Raw genomic sequence first — 17,151 nt, 5'->3', positions numbered from 1 at the left:
GCATTTTAGTCATAGAAAGCAAATAAATGCGAAATATTAGAAAAAACAGATGTCCAAGCCAGCTTTTTCCTGTGTTGCTCATCTGTACATCACCCCAGCAATTTTCCATCTTCTAAGGTAGTATCAGAGCGTGCATGATGGAGCATGTGTGAAATGGAAGAAGCAGAAAAAGCCATAACCGATGTATAAAGTTTAACATCTGACACTTACTATCCGCCCTTTTGTGTCTGAAGCTATTGTCACTGTCAGGCAAGTAGGATCCTCTGTGCTGGGACTTTAAAACCTGATATTTGTTGTGTTTATTAAATTGAAACCATTACCGAAAGATTTCAGTAGCTCTATTACTGATTGTTATTCCATGGTAGTTGTCTGCTTCGTACAGATTGGCTTTCCATTTCAGTTCACGGGGGATGGGTGTGCAATGTGCAAATTGATCCGTGGCACAGTCTCCCTGCCATATCATTCATATTAACAGTGGTGGCAGAGCATCCAAGCGTCACCAAAAACAAAAAAACAAAACACGGCTGAACTCCGACTTAGTGCGCCGCTTCCAGACCTCAGGAGAGATCTTCCAGATCCATCTTTTGATGCTCGCTGCTGCGTAAAGCCTACCATGTGCTCATATCGGAGCGGTACGACGGGATCAGAGCTCACGAGATGTAGGCCGAGACTAGCCCTGAGGGGGGAGGGGGCTCCTCTGTATGCTGCGACCAATCATAAATGTGCATCAAGTGCACACATTTAGGGAGCTGTGTTGTCGAATTAAGTCATGAGGGAAAACACGCTATTGTACTTTACAACTTGAGTTGATAACATAAGTAAAAAGTATGATAAGGCCATTATGCGCTCAAGCAATACTGCAGATGGGTGGTGTTTTAGTTCATTTGTAAAATTAAGAAAACCACATTACCAAATTTCTTGAGTGAGTTCTTGTGCTTTGGACTCACATTGGCCACCTATAAATCAGCCGAAACATTAACAAAGTGTTCCATGAACAGACATTTGTGTGTGAGTCATGAGTTTCGTTGTTCTTCAAAGCCGGGACGTATTTACACACTTCATCTTGTTAGAAGATGCTTTTAAGTTTAAAAAAAAAAGGGACTCAAATTAATTGTCACAGCTAAAGTTGTTTTCCAGCCATTTCCACTCATTTTGATGTACCGGTAATCCCATTATTTGAAACATGTTTAATATGCTCTGGAACACATGCCGGCTCTGATGCTTTTGATTACGTAGACAAGCTTCATACAATAGATCGTGTTAATTTGAAACGATTACGTTCAGATCACACTGACAACATTTAACGGAGTCATATTTTTTCACCATTTAAAACAGTTCCAGAGTCTTTTGCCTGTCTTGTTCATGATGATGTTTGACTCTGAGTGTAGCCAGAGGGTGTCTGTTTTTGATTGACAACAGCTGGAAGGTGGAACTGTGCCTATGATTGACTTGTACTACTGTAGCTTTAGAGAGTGTCCGTTTATGATTGATAGTCACTGATAGTTCTGTTTGTATCTGTTTAACCAAGTAGCTAGTTTTAGTGAAAGGTGTGTCTGCTATTGATTCATATAGTCACTTGATGGGCATGTCTGAGTTGATTGACAGTTGACTTCACCAAGCGACTTATCAGAAGCTAACGATGTTAGCGAACTCTAATCTCCCGCAAACCACAGGCCGACTGCTTTTAACTGTAAGCTTTGCTGTAGGTTTTCCCATCCAGGCCAGACGTAAAATCTGTCTCCCCTTTGACAAATATTCACCTGTGCTCAATAATATGAAGATGCTTATTATGAGCCTCTTTTACCTAGATTGCTCTGCACGACTAAAAACGGGGGCTGTTTTGCTGTCGCACTGATTGGGTGTCGAAGACGTCAATATCCGCCAGCAGCTGCCCTCGCTCTTGCTCGCTGTCAACAATCCCGACAGAAAAACAAACAGGATCCGTCCCGCCGTCCTCCCTGCAGGGAAAACACCATGTTGGGACCTCATGTGGCGTCTTGACGTGGAGCTCTGCCAACCTCATTTGCTGATAATGTACAATGACTCTAACATGCTTATTTTGCTATTTGGCTTTGAGTTATGTGTGTGGACTATAAAGGACATTTCATAACGACGCACTTGCAAAAAGCTTTAGCGGTTGCTGATGTCACTGCTAGTAAATAAACATTTGACCAAGGTTACTTTTCTGGCACGTATCCTGGCGCATATGATTTTCAAACATTCTGAAAAGATCTATAGGACCATTGCTAAAAAGATACCACCCACTCTTAACTCATTCACTGCCATTGACGGAAAAAGACGTCACATTTTTGCTGGGCTGGCAGTGAATGTGTTAATATGTAACCCCTTTCCGTCCCTCAGACGAGATCCCAGCAGGTCTGACGTTTATTTGGCAGCGCTCCAGCCCAAAAAAACATGTCGACACATTTTCAGCTTTTCATGGTCACCAACTCTCCAGTGTAATCTACAGTAGACTGCCTCAACGGGGTACAAACGCAGGCTTTCCTTATAAATGTTTCTTGCACCTGAAATCCTGATCAAAACTTCCCAGACCTGGCGTTTGTTTACTGAAGTGGAAGAACTTGCTAAGATATTCATGTAACAGTGATCTGACGGGTGCTTCGAAAGCAGCTGGCGCTCAGTCTGCCCGCTTTGGCGTGTTGGTTCTTCGTTTGGCAGTTGTGAGGTGCGAATAGACGAGGCTGTTAATGAGGAACAGCAAGACACTGAACATGATGGATAAGGAATTTTAAAATAGGACATGTAAACACCTTTGGAATTTGTTGTAGTTAGGGGTTGTTTTTGATTGATAGTTGCTGGTAGTTGAGTTAGTATCTAATTGACTTAGAGTAGCTACAATGGCGTGTCTGTTTTTAAGTGACAGTAGCTGGAGAGTTTTTGTCGCTTTGTGATGTTTAGTCACAAGAGGGGCTCGTCTGGTTGTTTAAAAAGTTGCGATAAGCGCATGTCTGTCCTTGATTGACGTTATGCTGTCAATACCCCACCCAGGATTCTTACTGAAAGACAAGTTGACCTTCTCAAAATTGTTTTTTGTACGTTTTCTTGTGTTTCACATGCATGCGAAAATGTTGAGATAAAGCAGTGTAATGTTGTTTTCCACGATGGATGAATAAGCAGAACAAAAAGCTGATTTTAGGCAGATATAATCTGTGAGGGCATCCGCCCACTTGGAATTCTTACTATTAACTATCCACTCACATTCTTTTCTTTCTTTTTTTGGGGCTGAAATTCATTTCCTTTGGAAGGCTCCCAGAGCTGCTGCATGATCACTGAAGAGCATAAAAAAATCTTTTTGGCTGCAGCATAAAGTAATACCAAGCAAAATCCCATGAATTGAATAAAATGGTTTAGTTGCATTCGGCGCGGCTCGGTGATTGCATCTTTTTTTCCCCCCTCAAATGTCTCATTATTTGAGAAAAAAGCTTCAAGTGTGGTAGGCGATTCCCCATCCCCCCTTATCTGCCTGAAGTTGATTTTACAGAGATGGAGGGCTTAACTGTGATTGATTCATAATTTAAAAGCTTTGTGAATCAAAGAAATTCTTGGGTAATCCGTCTGAACCAGTAAAGTAAATGTTCTTTGGTTGTATATGAATGAATATCCATCCATCCATCCATTTCCTTGACCGCTTATTCCCCACAAGGGTCGTGGGGGGTGCTGGCGCCTATCTCAGCTGGCTCTGGGCAGTAGGCGGGGGACACCCTGGACTGGTTGCCAGCCAATCGCAGATGAATGAATATGAAATATATATTTTATGTTGACATTTTTTCCGACACACAACACATAAGGACAATGTACGTTAGTTTTCAAAGCCTTTGCACAAGATCTTAAATGTTTATTAATGAGCTTTGGGTAGTTTTTGGCAGTGGAAACATTTCTCAAAATTTTAAACTATGTTTTAAGCTCTCTATTAAGATTAGCCCTTCAATTTGGTAAATTTCTGATTAATTCCTGGTAATTCCCATTAAAAGTCGAGTGATTTATTTTTCAAATCTTAAGAATTTTGTTCTGTATTCATTAAACTAACTAATCTTTCTCTTCTCTTACATGTCTGCTCTCTGTCATCTGATCCTGCCAGGTAAGAAAATGCTTTTTACATGAAACATAACACATAAACCAACATAAATGTGACCAACATTTTGGAACCATAGTACCACTTTTTTATTTATTTTTTTATTTATTTTTTATTAACTTTTATGTCCCACATTCCAGCTTAGAAAATCTCCCATGGTGCCGAATTATCCAAGTGTAACCCTATTCAACTTTATCGACATCAGGGAATCGTGGATGTATTTTCACCCTCGGGAGCCCTGAAAGTGTTGATTTGGCAGAGGCACGACTGAAAGGTGCAGCACGTAGTCCTGCTGGGAACACGGAGTAGACGCCTTTAATGGCAAAATCGATGCGACGGGTGACATGGAGCTTGTAAAGGTCGCGGCAAAGTGCAAGCCGACCCGGACGATAAACTTGATAACGCCGATAAAAAATAAATAACTCGTCTACAGTCACAATCAAACGTGGGAATAGATTGTTTGTTTTTTATTGTTGTCTTTCAGGTCATAGATGCTATTGTTTGTACATGGGCATTAAAGAGTTAACTGCTAAACCCATATGAACGCCATTTTTTCTAAATGGTTTAGTGACACGAACTAAATTGTTAGATTTTCATATGAATTGTAGTCTAAACATCAGCACCTAGCGTAGCATGTTAACAGTTGTACCTACGTTAAATATGTTCATTGCACAGTATTAATTTGGTTAAGTGGAGATCTTTAATGAGAATTAGCATTCCGCTAAACATTGACGAGGTCGCACTACATAATTGTAATCTTGCCCAAAAATGTTGGTAACCATTTCCATTTTCTATGCGCAGTATGCTACAACATCGACAGTCAGTGAGAAGCTAACATCACTGTAGTTTGATATATAACTTAAGCTAACTATGAAGTTAATATGGCTAACCAGTGCACAGTCATCACGTTAGTTAGCTTCATTTTGTATTTCCGGACTACTTTGTGTAACTTTTGCTCGTCTTGGTGTGCCCACTGAATGATGTAGTAGCGTGACGTAACTTAATGGGAAGTGGATTCATCATTTTATATCCTTCCGCAGAAGTAAAACAGTAAAACAAACTTCACTTGTTTTATTTTTCTGTCAATGTTGATGCTGACACTTTAGCTAGTTAGCATGTTGCGTTTACTGGCCAGCCTGTCGTGTTCCTTGCCGTTCATTTAGATTTGGCCAGTCGTTATACAGTATATCCAGTTTCACCTGATGTAAAATGCTATTTGATATTATTCAACAAAATGTGTACAAATAAAGAACCTGCATCTGCAGTTGAGTAAATAGTCGCCCCCGGACGGTTTCTCGCTTGCTCCCCGAGTTCATTTTATTACAAACAAGCGATGTAGATGTCTTGAGTTGTTTTTGCTAGTCAGGCAGAAGAAGCAGTCACTCAAGTGGAGCCATAAACAGAAGTTAGCAGCGTAAAAAGGCCGCTTCGTATTGACCGGGCAGATCAATAACCCGAGAGGAAGAGGGAGAAGCGTAGCGAAGAAGACATTGACCAGGAAAGGGAATGACTTTGCAGATCGTCTTACCTAATAGCATGGCCAAAAAGGCTTAACATTCTTTTTTTTCTTCTTCTTCTTCTATTCAAAACAGATCCCAGTTGTCTTAATAACATGTCTTTGACAAAAAAATTTTTTGTGTGTGAAAATACCTCAGTGATTAAAAATTATAGCACTTTTAACACTCCTTGAGGAGGCGGTCCTGTTTCATGCCTTAAGGTTGAATTAAATTTGTATTTGTATACACATTTTTAGTCAATTTCCCTTAATACCCATTACAGTCTAAATTTGCAGATGTTGACCCACTTTTTGGCTTGAGCAGCACTGTAACGACTCCTCCAGCTTTTACATAAAAAAGTGGACGCCGGGTCATTTGCAGCGGTGAGTCAGACACTCTGGGGGGGGAACCAGTGAAAATCACCATGCACAGATGGTCCTGCTAGGTGGGAGACAACACTGGAAAAATATCCTGTTGTCAGCCCTGACACTCATTTTCAAAGCTGCGAACATTTTCTACCTCGTGACCTTCTTGCATGATGCTTGAAAAATGCAGCGCTGTCGACGTCAAATGCTGATAAGAAAAGTCCATTTGCTAATTGGGCAGAATTAGGCAGCGCTTCTGTTTCTCTGCCGCCGTTAATTACTTCTCTTCACCGCCGCTTGCGTCACTGAAACACAGCAACCCGGCGAGATGAGCTAGTTTTGTCTCTTTCCTGCTGTCTCTCCAGGGGCAAGGCACGTTTTCTGACGTGGGTAACCTGCAGAACGTGTGCCTACTTGGTTCATTTCAAGCTTGATGTAATGGAAAGTATGTCCACTTTAGAACTATGTAGTGCTGTCACTATTGAATATTCGGATTCATTTTAGTTTTGCATTAAAGTGTATTACAAAAACATTTTTCCCTTAACCAGTAATTTGTGTTTATTTCATTTTCGTATAAGTGATTTAAAGAAAAGGGTTGGATTGATGTTGTACTATGTTACCGGTTCGGTCATTGCTTTCCAAAGTAAAAACAGATGTTTGCAAATTTCTTATTTTGTTGTCTTGTTTCACGAAGAACTACAGAAATCGGCAAATAATTACTGGTAATATGCTGAAATTAAAGGATTTGGACAATTTTAAATTAAAAAATGACCCCAAACGATTACTCGATTATTAAAATAGTTGTCGATTAATTTGATAATCGATTAATTTTGACAGTTCTACGACTAGGTCATTTATACAGTAGCAAAAATCTGCAAGGAACTGACAACCCAAAAAGTTTGTAATTGCCTATTTGTGCCACAAGGTGGCAACAAATCACTTTTTTTTTTTAATTAGACAAGGCTATAGACCCCTTCAAAGTTTGTTAACAATGTGACGCAATTTAAAGGGTGGGGCTTAGCTGGAGGCAAAAACACCTCAGTGGCGTGTGGTTCTAACACCGGTCAGAATATTTTCACAGAAAGTTCACGTCGGAAAGGAGGCGGAAAACGGCCATTTGAGTTAATGTGTGAGTAAATTGATAAAAATAGAATCGAATAAACAGACAACCAGCGTTGTTTACTTCTAGCTGCACTTCGTTGCCTCCAGCGGTTGTTTTTGCCTCCAGTAAACACCGTGACGTCATCATGACGTAGGCCATGAAGGGGTCCATAGCTTTACTAAATGAAGCTCCTCCCCTCACTTCAACATTCCTTAGCCCCAAAATACCCCAGAAATGTTTTTCTCATGTATACAGTAACGTATTGACAATTTTGGTTTTCAGACATATTTGCTAGCAGTGTGTTGTTTTATTTTCTCATTAATTTACTAGATAATTTGCTGTTCATAGTTAGCTGTAACTCAGGTACAAACAGTCTTTTGTTAAACGGGTACTGGACCACCCAAGCACTTACTTACTCTGTGGTCTACATGTCACGTTAGCTTAGCAGTTAGCATGTCTTCTTTGTCTTCTCTCTCTATTCTTCCTCAGTCATGCTTTAGCTGCCCCTCGTCCTCCTTTTGCATTAACGATATTTGTCAGACGTGAGTGTATTTGTTTCCATAGAGGCGAGGATTAGGGATTTAGACAGGTGGAGTGTTTAGTCACACTGATGTGGCGCATGTTAGCTTGTAGCCTAGCGTCCCCCACTGAAGCAGATGCAGTACGATGACATCATTATAAAGTGTTATCAGACAGGTAGGGAGAGTCCAGATCGATATAATAGGACAAATGCATTCCATATAACGCACATTCCACTAGATTGCCGAGAGAAAAAAAAAAAAAAAAAAAAAAAAGCGACGTTTGTGAAGCGAGAGTAGCGAGCAGGCGTGAGTGAGGATGAAAAAGGCCCCGCTGGCCCGCTGCCTACGCCGACTCGGCCTATCAAACGGAATGGCAGCTCACAAAAGCGACTCTGTGTGAGTTCTTGTTTTGTTTTTTAAGAGCAGCCCCCTGTGTGACACAGACGTCTCTGTCGGAGGCGACTTGACGCCCGCTGCTTCTCAATGAAAACTCCTCGGCCCACACATAAGCCTGCGTTCCACTATTTTGCTTCAGTACCATTTTCCAGCCTTTCCGTACGAATCTAGATCAAAAGGCTCAAATTGTCTTTATTGATTGGTAGTTACGCAACATTTGTGTTCCAGCTGTCTGCAGTATGTAACTAGAAAGACGACAGTTGAGCTCGTTTGTCTAAAATGTCTCAAAATACAAAAAGCCGCATCGACGGCCTATCGCCGCGAAACATCAGGTCCCAGTCAAACACTCGCGTCACCCCAGTCCAAACATTCTCGGCTCTCTCGCTCTTGTTTACACTCGCTCGCATGGCAACGGCCCAACAATTGTGCTGGACGCCGAGTGCTGGTCAGCGCTCGGACGCCATTGGCGCAGTGAGGGAGAGGGGAGGATTCACAGGAAGTCCATTATGAGCCCGGCGCGGCACAAAGGGAGGCTGTCAACGCTGATCGGGCCTCCGCCATCCGCAGTCACGCCAGCGATGACCTAGCGGCGTCACATGAAATCATTGCGGGATTTTCCGATATTGTCTCATGCAGGAGACAGTGAATGCAGATATTTTAATTTTTATATTTTTCTTTTAATTTTAAACACTATATAGGCAGGTCCAGATTTAGTTGTGAGTCAAGTGTAGTACCGCATTGTGCCACAACATGCCGGGCAGCACTGAGCTATACTGTCTGTAGATGAAGCTCAACTCATTCAATCCCAGCCATTTTCACAGAAGCAGTCCCGTTCGCTCCCGGCTGTTTTACTGGATTTTGACTGATTTTGCAAGGCCCACAGAATATTGTGTTCAATTGCTATAAAAGCATGGAACCTACCAAAAGAAAGATTAAAGTCTCTCATCAGGAAAAACAAGTATGTTTCTATCTGTTTCCGTTTTGCAGCAATTAGCATTAGAATAGAGCTAAGTTTCATCAGTTTTCACAAATCTATTTAAAATTGTAAGTAATTGAGCTTTTTTTCTACATGGCCCTGGTTGATCTCCTTTGCTCTGTTGCCACCTGCTGGCCGTTTGTGTAATAACTACCATTTCTGCAACCGTTCTTTGCAGTTGAGAGGCTGCATCAAAGCCTTCTGTATGCTCTAGCATTTAAAAAAACAACAAAAAACGTATAAATACGTCTTTGGGACACTTAGAACATTTAAAAAAAATATTCATACGTTATTGGGAGTAAATAAGTTAAGAGCAAGAAAAAGGTTCTAGAATCATGTTGGAACTGAAAATAAACTTATATTTCTGTCTTTCTTTGCGCTATAAAGTTGATAATACATATTGAACCACTCTGGTGTCAATCTCTGGTAAGTTATTTTTTAATTTGTGGTTTTAATGTACTGAAAGTCATTTGAGCAACACATTTAGCATACAACGAGCAGATATGAAATATAGCCACATGGTATTTATGCTAACAGCATGTTGATTGTAAGCCCATTATGGGGATTCAACAAATGTATTTCAGGTATGAATTAATAAAATGCTCAAAATAGGCCCAATTGACTCAAGCAGATTGGGTAGGAAAATAGGAATATTTTCACGTAGGGGTGTACTCACTTTTGTTGCCAGTGCTTTAGATGTCATGTGTGTACTTTATAGTTAATGATTGTTGGCGCTGACTGTTTACCAGATCATGGAGGAAAAATTAACCTTAACACAGTCCATCCATATCACAAGATAATTGATCAGGGCAGAATTGGTCCCGGTTACCGGCTTTAGTTAGAAAAGTAGCTGAAAGAAAGAGTAGCAAAGTAGCAAATCCACATCCCTGCTGAAACGAGACAAAAGTGTCTGCTATTGCGACTGGAGAATTGGAGGGCATTTTAAGTATTTCTGGAATGATGGACTTGCTCCCTGACTTGTTCCCCGGGGCACTCGAGTGCTTTTCAGCTCGCTGTTGTGACTGCATTGGATTACCGGGCCCAAGCAACCACTCGCTCTCGAGGGATGGACTCTCACCAACCTAGACCTACGTTCACCCACACCCCCCCACCCCCCACCCAAGAGAGACCATTAGGCTGTGGGACTGACAGAACATCTAGCATGTCAAAAAGAAATCAAATCCAGATGCCAGAGTCACTATAAAAACCATCACCTTTACAACCAAAACTCAGTTTTGGTTTTTATTTTGTCCGTAAGCCAGAATCTTCCAAACTCAAGTTATTATTGCATTATTATTGCAATTCATAGTAAAGTTTCACAGTTTGATGGTATCTTCCTTTTCAATCTGTCATTGTAAGGTTGTGTCTCCAGTGTTTTCAGGCACAGGAAGACACATTAGGCTTATTCTTTCCCCCCATAATTTAAAACGGTTCCCGGATGTCTTAATAATATGGTTTACCCCAAGGATCAAGAATTACAATGCTTTTCTCAGTCTGTTTGTAAGGATGTAATAGTCCCTGTCTCACGCTCAACATGGGCCCCCCCTACTGAGTGGCTAATGCAGGCTTCCGTTACCATGACAACTCGGTGTTAGCAACTTGTTGATCCTCAAGTGAAGCCCCCCCCCCAAAAGAAAAAAAAAACAACAAAACAAAAACACACAAGCCCACAAAAATTGGAAATAAATGTCCCACTGCTCACTCGTTCCCCCTCGACTGTGGGGCCAATGCCAAGCTTGTGTTAGCATGATGTCCAGTGTGAAAATAAATGGGAGTGGCCTCTAAAATAAAGCCAAAGCTTGGATTGTATTTTCACTCTTGGCCAGATGCCATATTACACAAAAACATTTTCAAACACGATTAAATTCAAATGTTTTTTTGCTTAAATGTTAGCTATAACGGAACACCATTTAAAGGGATACTTGACTCATTGAACCATTTTCAGCAGTAAAAAGTTAATATTTTGTGTCTAATTAATTAATATGGTAACTTCATTATTTTTCATGTACAATTAATAGCTTTAAATTTCTTGCTGTCGACTGATGATGACATCACCTGTGCTGAGGAAGTAGGTAACGACCAATCATGGCTCAGTTTGCTGACCAAACCCAGAGAACAGGTGAGATTAAGCCACGCCTACTTGTGCAGTTTTTGTTAATTCAGCGAGTCTTTTGCGTACCACTACAGGAAGCACTTAAATGAGAGAATTGGGAGGTCACAATTAAAAAAAAAAGCCTGAAAAAGTCTTTCATTTTGTTCTCTTGATGCATATATCAGAAGAGAGAATTGAAACATTTTGTTTTGTGGTGTGTTGTTGGTTCTATAACTCATCTCACTTGATGTGCGTGGGCTGGTTTCATTTCGCTTTTTAGTTCGCTCGCGATGCTTCACGTGGCTATTGCGACAGTGCGTTCTCAGTTTCAACTTCCTTTTGGTTTGGTCACCATCCGTAGTCAAGAGTTTAGGCTTTTGGTTTGAGTCCTTCCTGACAATCTGAGATCATAAAAGCCTCTCTAACTCGTCTGCAGCGCATTTGCGATGAGCTAATGCTCTCTGCGCCTCTTTTGTGAACGCTGACATGTTGCTGATCTAGACAATTGAACGCCAGTCAGCCTTTTTTTTTTTTTTTTGTAATGGCAACACTCAACGACAATGAAACCGCAGCCAAAAAACATCGATGGAAAAAAAATCTTGCTCGATTCGCTGCCTCAGCTGCTGCTGCCGGTGCTGCTGGTGGTTTGGCCGGGATCCGCGCACCGGATTCCCATCTGGTCAATTCATTTTTAGCCCCCGCCAACATCTGCGTGAGGAGTGACGTCGTCGGGTGGGGAGAAGCTGAAAGTCACGTCAGTAGTGTAGAAAAGCGCCCCACTGATGTTTTATGGTGTTAGCCAATGATATGATCAGCGGCAAGAAATCTAAGAAAGAAGATTAAAAAAACAAACAAAACTCTGGGATGTTAGAAGAATGTTTATTTTATTTATTTATTATTAATTATAGCGGAATACTTTGTTACTGTACATATGTACTTTATAAACATTCCAGTTATATAATTTTTTTACATTGACTGTATACATCTGCTTAGTTTAATGCTAACAAACATTGCAAAACGCTATAGACAGGCTAACGAATAGCATCTGTAGTCAAGAGTGTGAAAACCCTTTCAGTAGCGGATATGTGAACTCAAACATGCATTAGACAGACAATATGGCTTAGCTTAATGCTAACAAACAATGCAAAGTTCTATAGACAGGCTAACGAATAGCATCTGTAGTCAAGAGTGTTAAAACCCTTTCAGTAGCGGATATGTGAACTCAAACATGCATTAGACAGACAATATGGCTTAGCTTAATGCTAACAAACAATGCAAAGTTCTATAGACAGGCTAACGGATAGCATCTGTAGTCACGGTGTTAAAACCATTTAGGCAACGGATAACTACTACTTAGGTACATTTTAGTGTCTGTTCTTTTTAAGTATATGGTTCATTACTTCCGTACTTGTGAGTACTTTTGCCACGTCTGCTGACGGACAAAAGCTTCCTGACACGTACAAATGTCTACTTCAGTGCCCCAGTCTTACTCATGCTCGACTCCCTCCCATTAATTCCCCCTCCCTCACGTCTGTGCGTTCACTCCATTGCTTGCGCATGAAGTCACCGCTATGGTTTCTTCCGCAATAAATAACACAATGCGATCTCCACTTTTCTCGTACTTGGCTTTTTTTTCCGCCTGTTTGAGCAAAAATTCCAGACTGGGCCACATGCTTTCGCCGTTAAAGGAAATTCAAAATAGTTCCCAGGATTTTATAACAAGTCAGTGATGTCCATTTGTCAAATTCCCCCAAGGATCAAGAATTTTAGTACACTCATAGCACAGCAAATTACTTGAATGCTGAAATCAGCAAATTTTTAGCAGCGTCTCTTACAAGTGAGCCAGCCAACGTCACCCCATTCAGCCAATAGGGAGCCTGGATTTTGTTACCATGATGACTGTGGGCGGAGCCTCAGCGTCACGACTACAGAGGAGCTGGCAAGTGTATGCATAACTACACGCTGGATCTCTTCAGCCGCAGCGGTATTACGTGTGGTTGTTACGGCTGACTGTCATCATCTCGCCTGCAAGTGTATACGTAACAGTGACTGGATTGCTTCAGCCAGTATGGGTTTTAACTGCGCTTGTAAATGTGACTATTACGGCTGGTGTTTGGCTATCTCCAAGTCAGCATGATGGACTTGCTCTCGCCAGCAAGTGTATGCGTAACAGTGACTGGATCGCTTCAGCCAGTACGTGTTTTAACAGCGATGTTAAATGTGATTATTACGGCTGGCGTTTGGCCATCTCCATGTCAGCGTGGTGGACTTGCTCTCGCCATCTCGCCAGCAAGTGTAGGCGTAACAGTGACTGGATCACTTCAGCCAGTACATGTTTAACAGTGATAAATGTGTTTATTACGGCTGCTGTTTGGCCAACTCCATGTCAGCGTGGTGGATTTGCGCTTGCCATCTCGCCAGTAAGTGTATGCATGACAGTGGTCTGGATCTTGCCACTAAGTCCGTTTGTAATGGTGAGCTTAAAGTGTGCATTCCGGTTGACATTTGCCTCTTGCAAATACATTGCTCGACAGGCTGTCTCTCGCCATCTCGCCAGCAAGTGTGCGCCACCGCCTGGCTGCTTGCTTCTATTTGTGCGAGCAGAGCCCCTAGTGTGGGAAAAAAAAGTAAATACAGAAAAAAAGCATGGTCCATTCACCACATGTGAATACATTAATTCCGACTTGAAGCTCTTCTCCGAATCTCTGTCAATTGAGTCCACTTTGATCAGGTTGTCACGGCAACTGAAACAATTCTTTGCACACTCTAAACTCCCTTTAATGTTCACATAAACTGTGCAGCTGTTTATCCTGATTGAACCATAATTAGATCATATCGCGTTAGACATTCTTCAAATGCTTGTTCATTCATTTAGAATAGATCATTTAGATTCATCATAACTATGACACGTTTTGCTCATTCTCACCAAATTGTTAGTTTACTATCAGTGAGCCAACGATTTATAATAATGGAATAGGACATACACACGTCAGTCACATGTTCCATCCACCCATCCATTTTGTAGTCTACAGTAAATGAGCAGGACTCATTGTTCCAATACTTTTGAGGGAGCTCACTCAAATCGGTCAGAAGATCTCTATCGCCCCCTGGTGGTATTTTGCTGAATGTCACAATTATGTTAGTAGACCACAATAAAATAAAGTGCATTGTATGTCATAGGATATGAATGCAAATCTGGCAGTTTTACCATTTTTATTCAAACTTGCTTGATACTACTTAGATAATAATGTAAAAAAAATACACAAGGTCCTACCTGTTCCATAATCAGCCTCTTTCATAACTGAGTGTGTTTTGCTTTTCCACTATCCTCCTCCTATCTTTATTTAACACCACCGCTAGCCTCCGGTCACAAACTGCTGTTGCCTCCATAACGATGAGAGGTGGCGGGTGGAAGGGGGTGGGGGATGCGCACGGTTGCCATAGTGACACTCCCAAGTGGCCTGTCTCTCTTTTTTTTTTTTTTTTTTTTTTCCCATCCTACTAATGGGAAATAAAGACACGGAATGAGGTGCTTGGACAAAACGAAAAATGTATAGAGATGTGTTGACTAGAGGAAAGTTCCAAAAGCTTTTGATTAATCTGATTAATTTTGTCTTTTGCAATCACTTGTCACCACTTTACTCATTCATCTTCTCCACTTCATCTTATTGTCTCTTTTTTTCCCCCCCAATTTCCTTAATCAGTGCTCTGTTAAAATTCGGCCATTACCATGATTTGACACTCTCTCCATCTTTCTTGGAGCCGTTTCTGGGTCACGGGGGCTGCATATGAATAATAAACAGCTGTCTGCTTTTTGCGGAGAATTATTCATAGGGCGCCCTCTCAATATCAACTTGCACCTCAGCTCTCCTCTCTTTTGTTTTCCTTTTTTTTTGTCTCATCTTACAGTCTGTCTCGAGAAAATGCATTATTGCTTCTTCACTTAAGGTACAATCTACTTTTAGTTACAGCTACGAAAGATATAGAGTCTACACACAAATGATTTTGTCACACGATGCAGGACTCTGCCTCTACTTGCCAGAAATTCCCTTTAACATTTATGTGACACAATATGATGACAAGCACAAACTCGTCCTCAATGAGGACAAGCACTATAGAAATTGGACAGAATGTAATCCAAAACTCTTGCGAAATTTATGATGTCTGGACAAGCAATTTTTTTGCCGTTAGCACTCGGCCAATATTATTGGTAGGACAGTGCTGCTAAATGATGACATGCAGGATGTCCTTCTTTTTTTTTCTCCCGAGCAGTGTGACTAAGCAGAAATGAGAATTGGAGAGGTCAGCACAAAGTCAGACAAGCGCCGCGGGCTGTAATAGCGTAAGGTCAGCCGGACCGGCTGCTGATTGGGCCCCCCTCGAGCCACGCGCACGTCTAACACGACCTCACGAAACGCACACTCGCAATGCAGCGTTGAAGCCAGACAAGCATGGAAAGCAGAATTTGTTCCATGAAGCCCCTTTATGTATCAAAATGTGCTTTTTAGCCCTTATAAATATTCATCCAGTTTGACCAATCGTTTTAATGGCTTTTACATGCTTGTAATGCCCTCACACATGGGAAAGGAGAGCCACAATCGACGATGCACTTTTCATCTGTTTATTGGACCCTGAAAGAACAACTGCACAACACTGAAACGCATTGTGCGCTCTCATGCAGGAAGTGCGATGCTACTATGTTGCTAACCAAAACAGCAGCACCTAAAACACCTCTCAGATGAACTCTTCTATTCTGTCTTGTTTACAGGGCCTTGTACACTTACGAAGATGACAGCAACGACTTGACGCTGGCATCGTCAGGAGGTCATTTCCGTTTTTTGTATTTTTATTAATTTTTTACTCTGCTGCATACATTCGAATTGGATGTGACTGACATTATTCCTCCTTTGCGCTGCAGGGGGCGGCCTGGCAGAGATCACGCTGACTTTTGACAGTGCCCGGGTGATGTACGGCTTCTGCAGCCTCAAGGAGCCAAACGCTGCCCTGCCGCGATACATCCTCGTCAACTGGGTACAAAGGAATAACAAGAAAAAAAAAACTTGTAAATTTTGGGATGCTAACAGATAGCAAGTAGACAACATGCTAATACCGATTGATAATGGTTTTACTTCTTTTGCCTCGTATTCAGGTACTACAGTATTTCTAATGAATTGACCAAATGCTAACATGCTAACAGTTGATATGTAAACATATAGCTGTGAAGCCACTAGATAAGATCAAGTGTTAAGACTGTCTTTTTTGTCATTATTTCTTTTATTACTGTGAAAGAATCATAGTTAACGATGCACATCATCAGCTTCTCGGGAACACTCTAAATCTTTTTTTTTTTTCTTTTTTTGCCGAGTCGGCTCCATTATAATTTAGTTTTATAACCTTACTTCTCTCGCTGTGCCAGGTGGGAGACGACGTTCCCGACGCCAGGAAGTGCGCCTGTGCCAGCCACGTGGCCACCATTGCAGACTTCTTCCAGGTAATCTTAGTCAAACCACGATTATGCATCAAGAGGACCCGAGTGTGGTGGACATGTGCACTAAAATTAACTCATTTGCTCCCAAAAGCGTATAAATACGTTCTATTTTAAATATTACCATGCTCCCAAAGACTCATTTATGCGGGTTTTTTTTTTAAGTTTTTTTTTAATGCTAGTGCATACAGAAGGCTTTGATGCAGCTTCTGAACTGAAGAGAATGCTTGAAGCAATTGTAGTTATTGCAAGAACGGCCAGCAGGTGGCCGCAGAGTATAAGAGCTCAACCAGGGCCATGTTGAAACAAGCTCTTTCCCCACTGTCACTGTCACAGATTTGTAAATAATTATGAAACCTAGCTATATTCCAATGTAATTGCTGCAAAACTGAAACAATATACAAAAATATACTTTTTCCCCTGATGAATGAAGAGACTCCAATCTTTCTTTTGATAGGTTCCATGTTTTTATAGCAATAAAACACAATATTCTGAGGGGCCTTGCAAAATCAATCAAAATCCAGTAAAACAGTCGGGAGCAAATGGGGTTGCTTCAGTGAAAATGGCTGAGCGTGAATGAGTTAACAGGAAGTCGTCCATTTTGGTTTGCTATCTCATGTGGGCG

The 17,151-nt window shown here is 41.3% G+C and overlaps 1 protein-coding gene across 6 annotated transcripts in view; it reads left to right on the top strand.

Moving 5' to 3' along the window:
• Positions 1-17,151, top strand: part of dbn1 (drebrin 1) — a 49,556-nt gene that overhangs the window by 21,107 nt on the left and 11,298 nt on the right. For all 6 annotated transcript variants that reach the window (XM_077505898.1, XM_077505893.1, XM_077505899.1 and 3 more), the window contains exons 2-4: positions 15,810-15,865; positions 15,960-16,072; positions 16,458-16,532. In XM_077505898.1, the coding sequence (XP_077362024.1) occupies positions 15,810-15,865; positions 15,960-16,072; positions 16,458-16,532 (244 nt within the window). The remainder of the gene's footprint in view (positions 1-15,809; positions 15,866-15,959; positions 16,073-16,457; positions 16,533-17,151) is intronic.

This window comes from Festucalex cinctus, chromosome 18 (genome assembly GCF_051991245.1).
Source record: "Festucalex cinctus isolate MCC-2025b chromosome 18, RoL_Fcin_1.0, whole genome shotgun sequence".
NCBI classification, from domain to species: domain Eukaryota; kingdom Metazoa; phylum Chordata; class Actinopteri; order Syngnathiformes; family Syngnathidae; genus Festucalex; species Festucalex cinctus.
The sequence above is the reverse complement of the archived record's forward strand: the minus strand, read 5'-3'. Positions and strand labels throughout refer to the sequence as shown.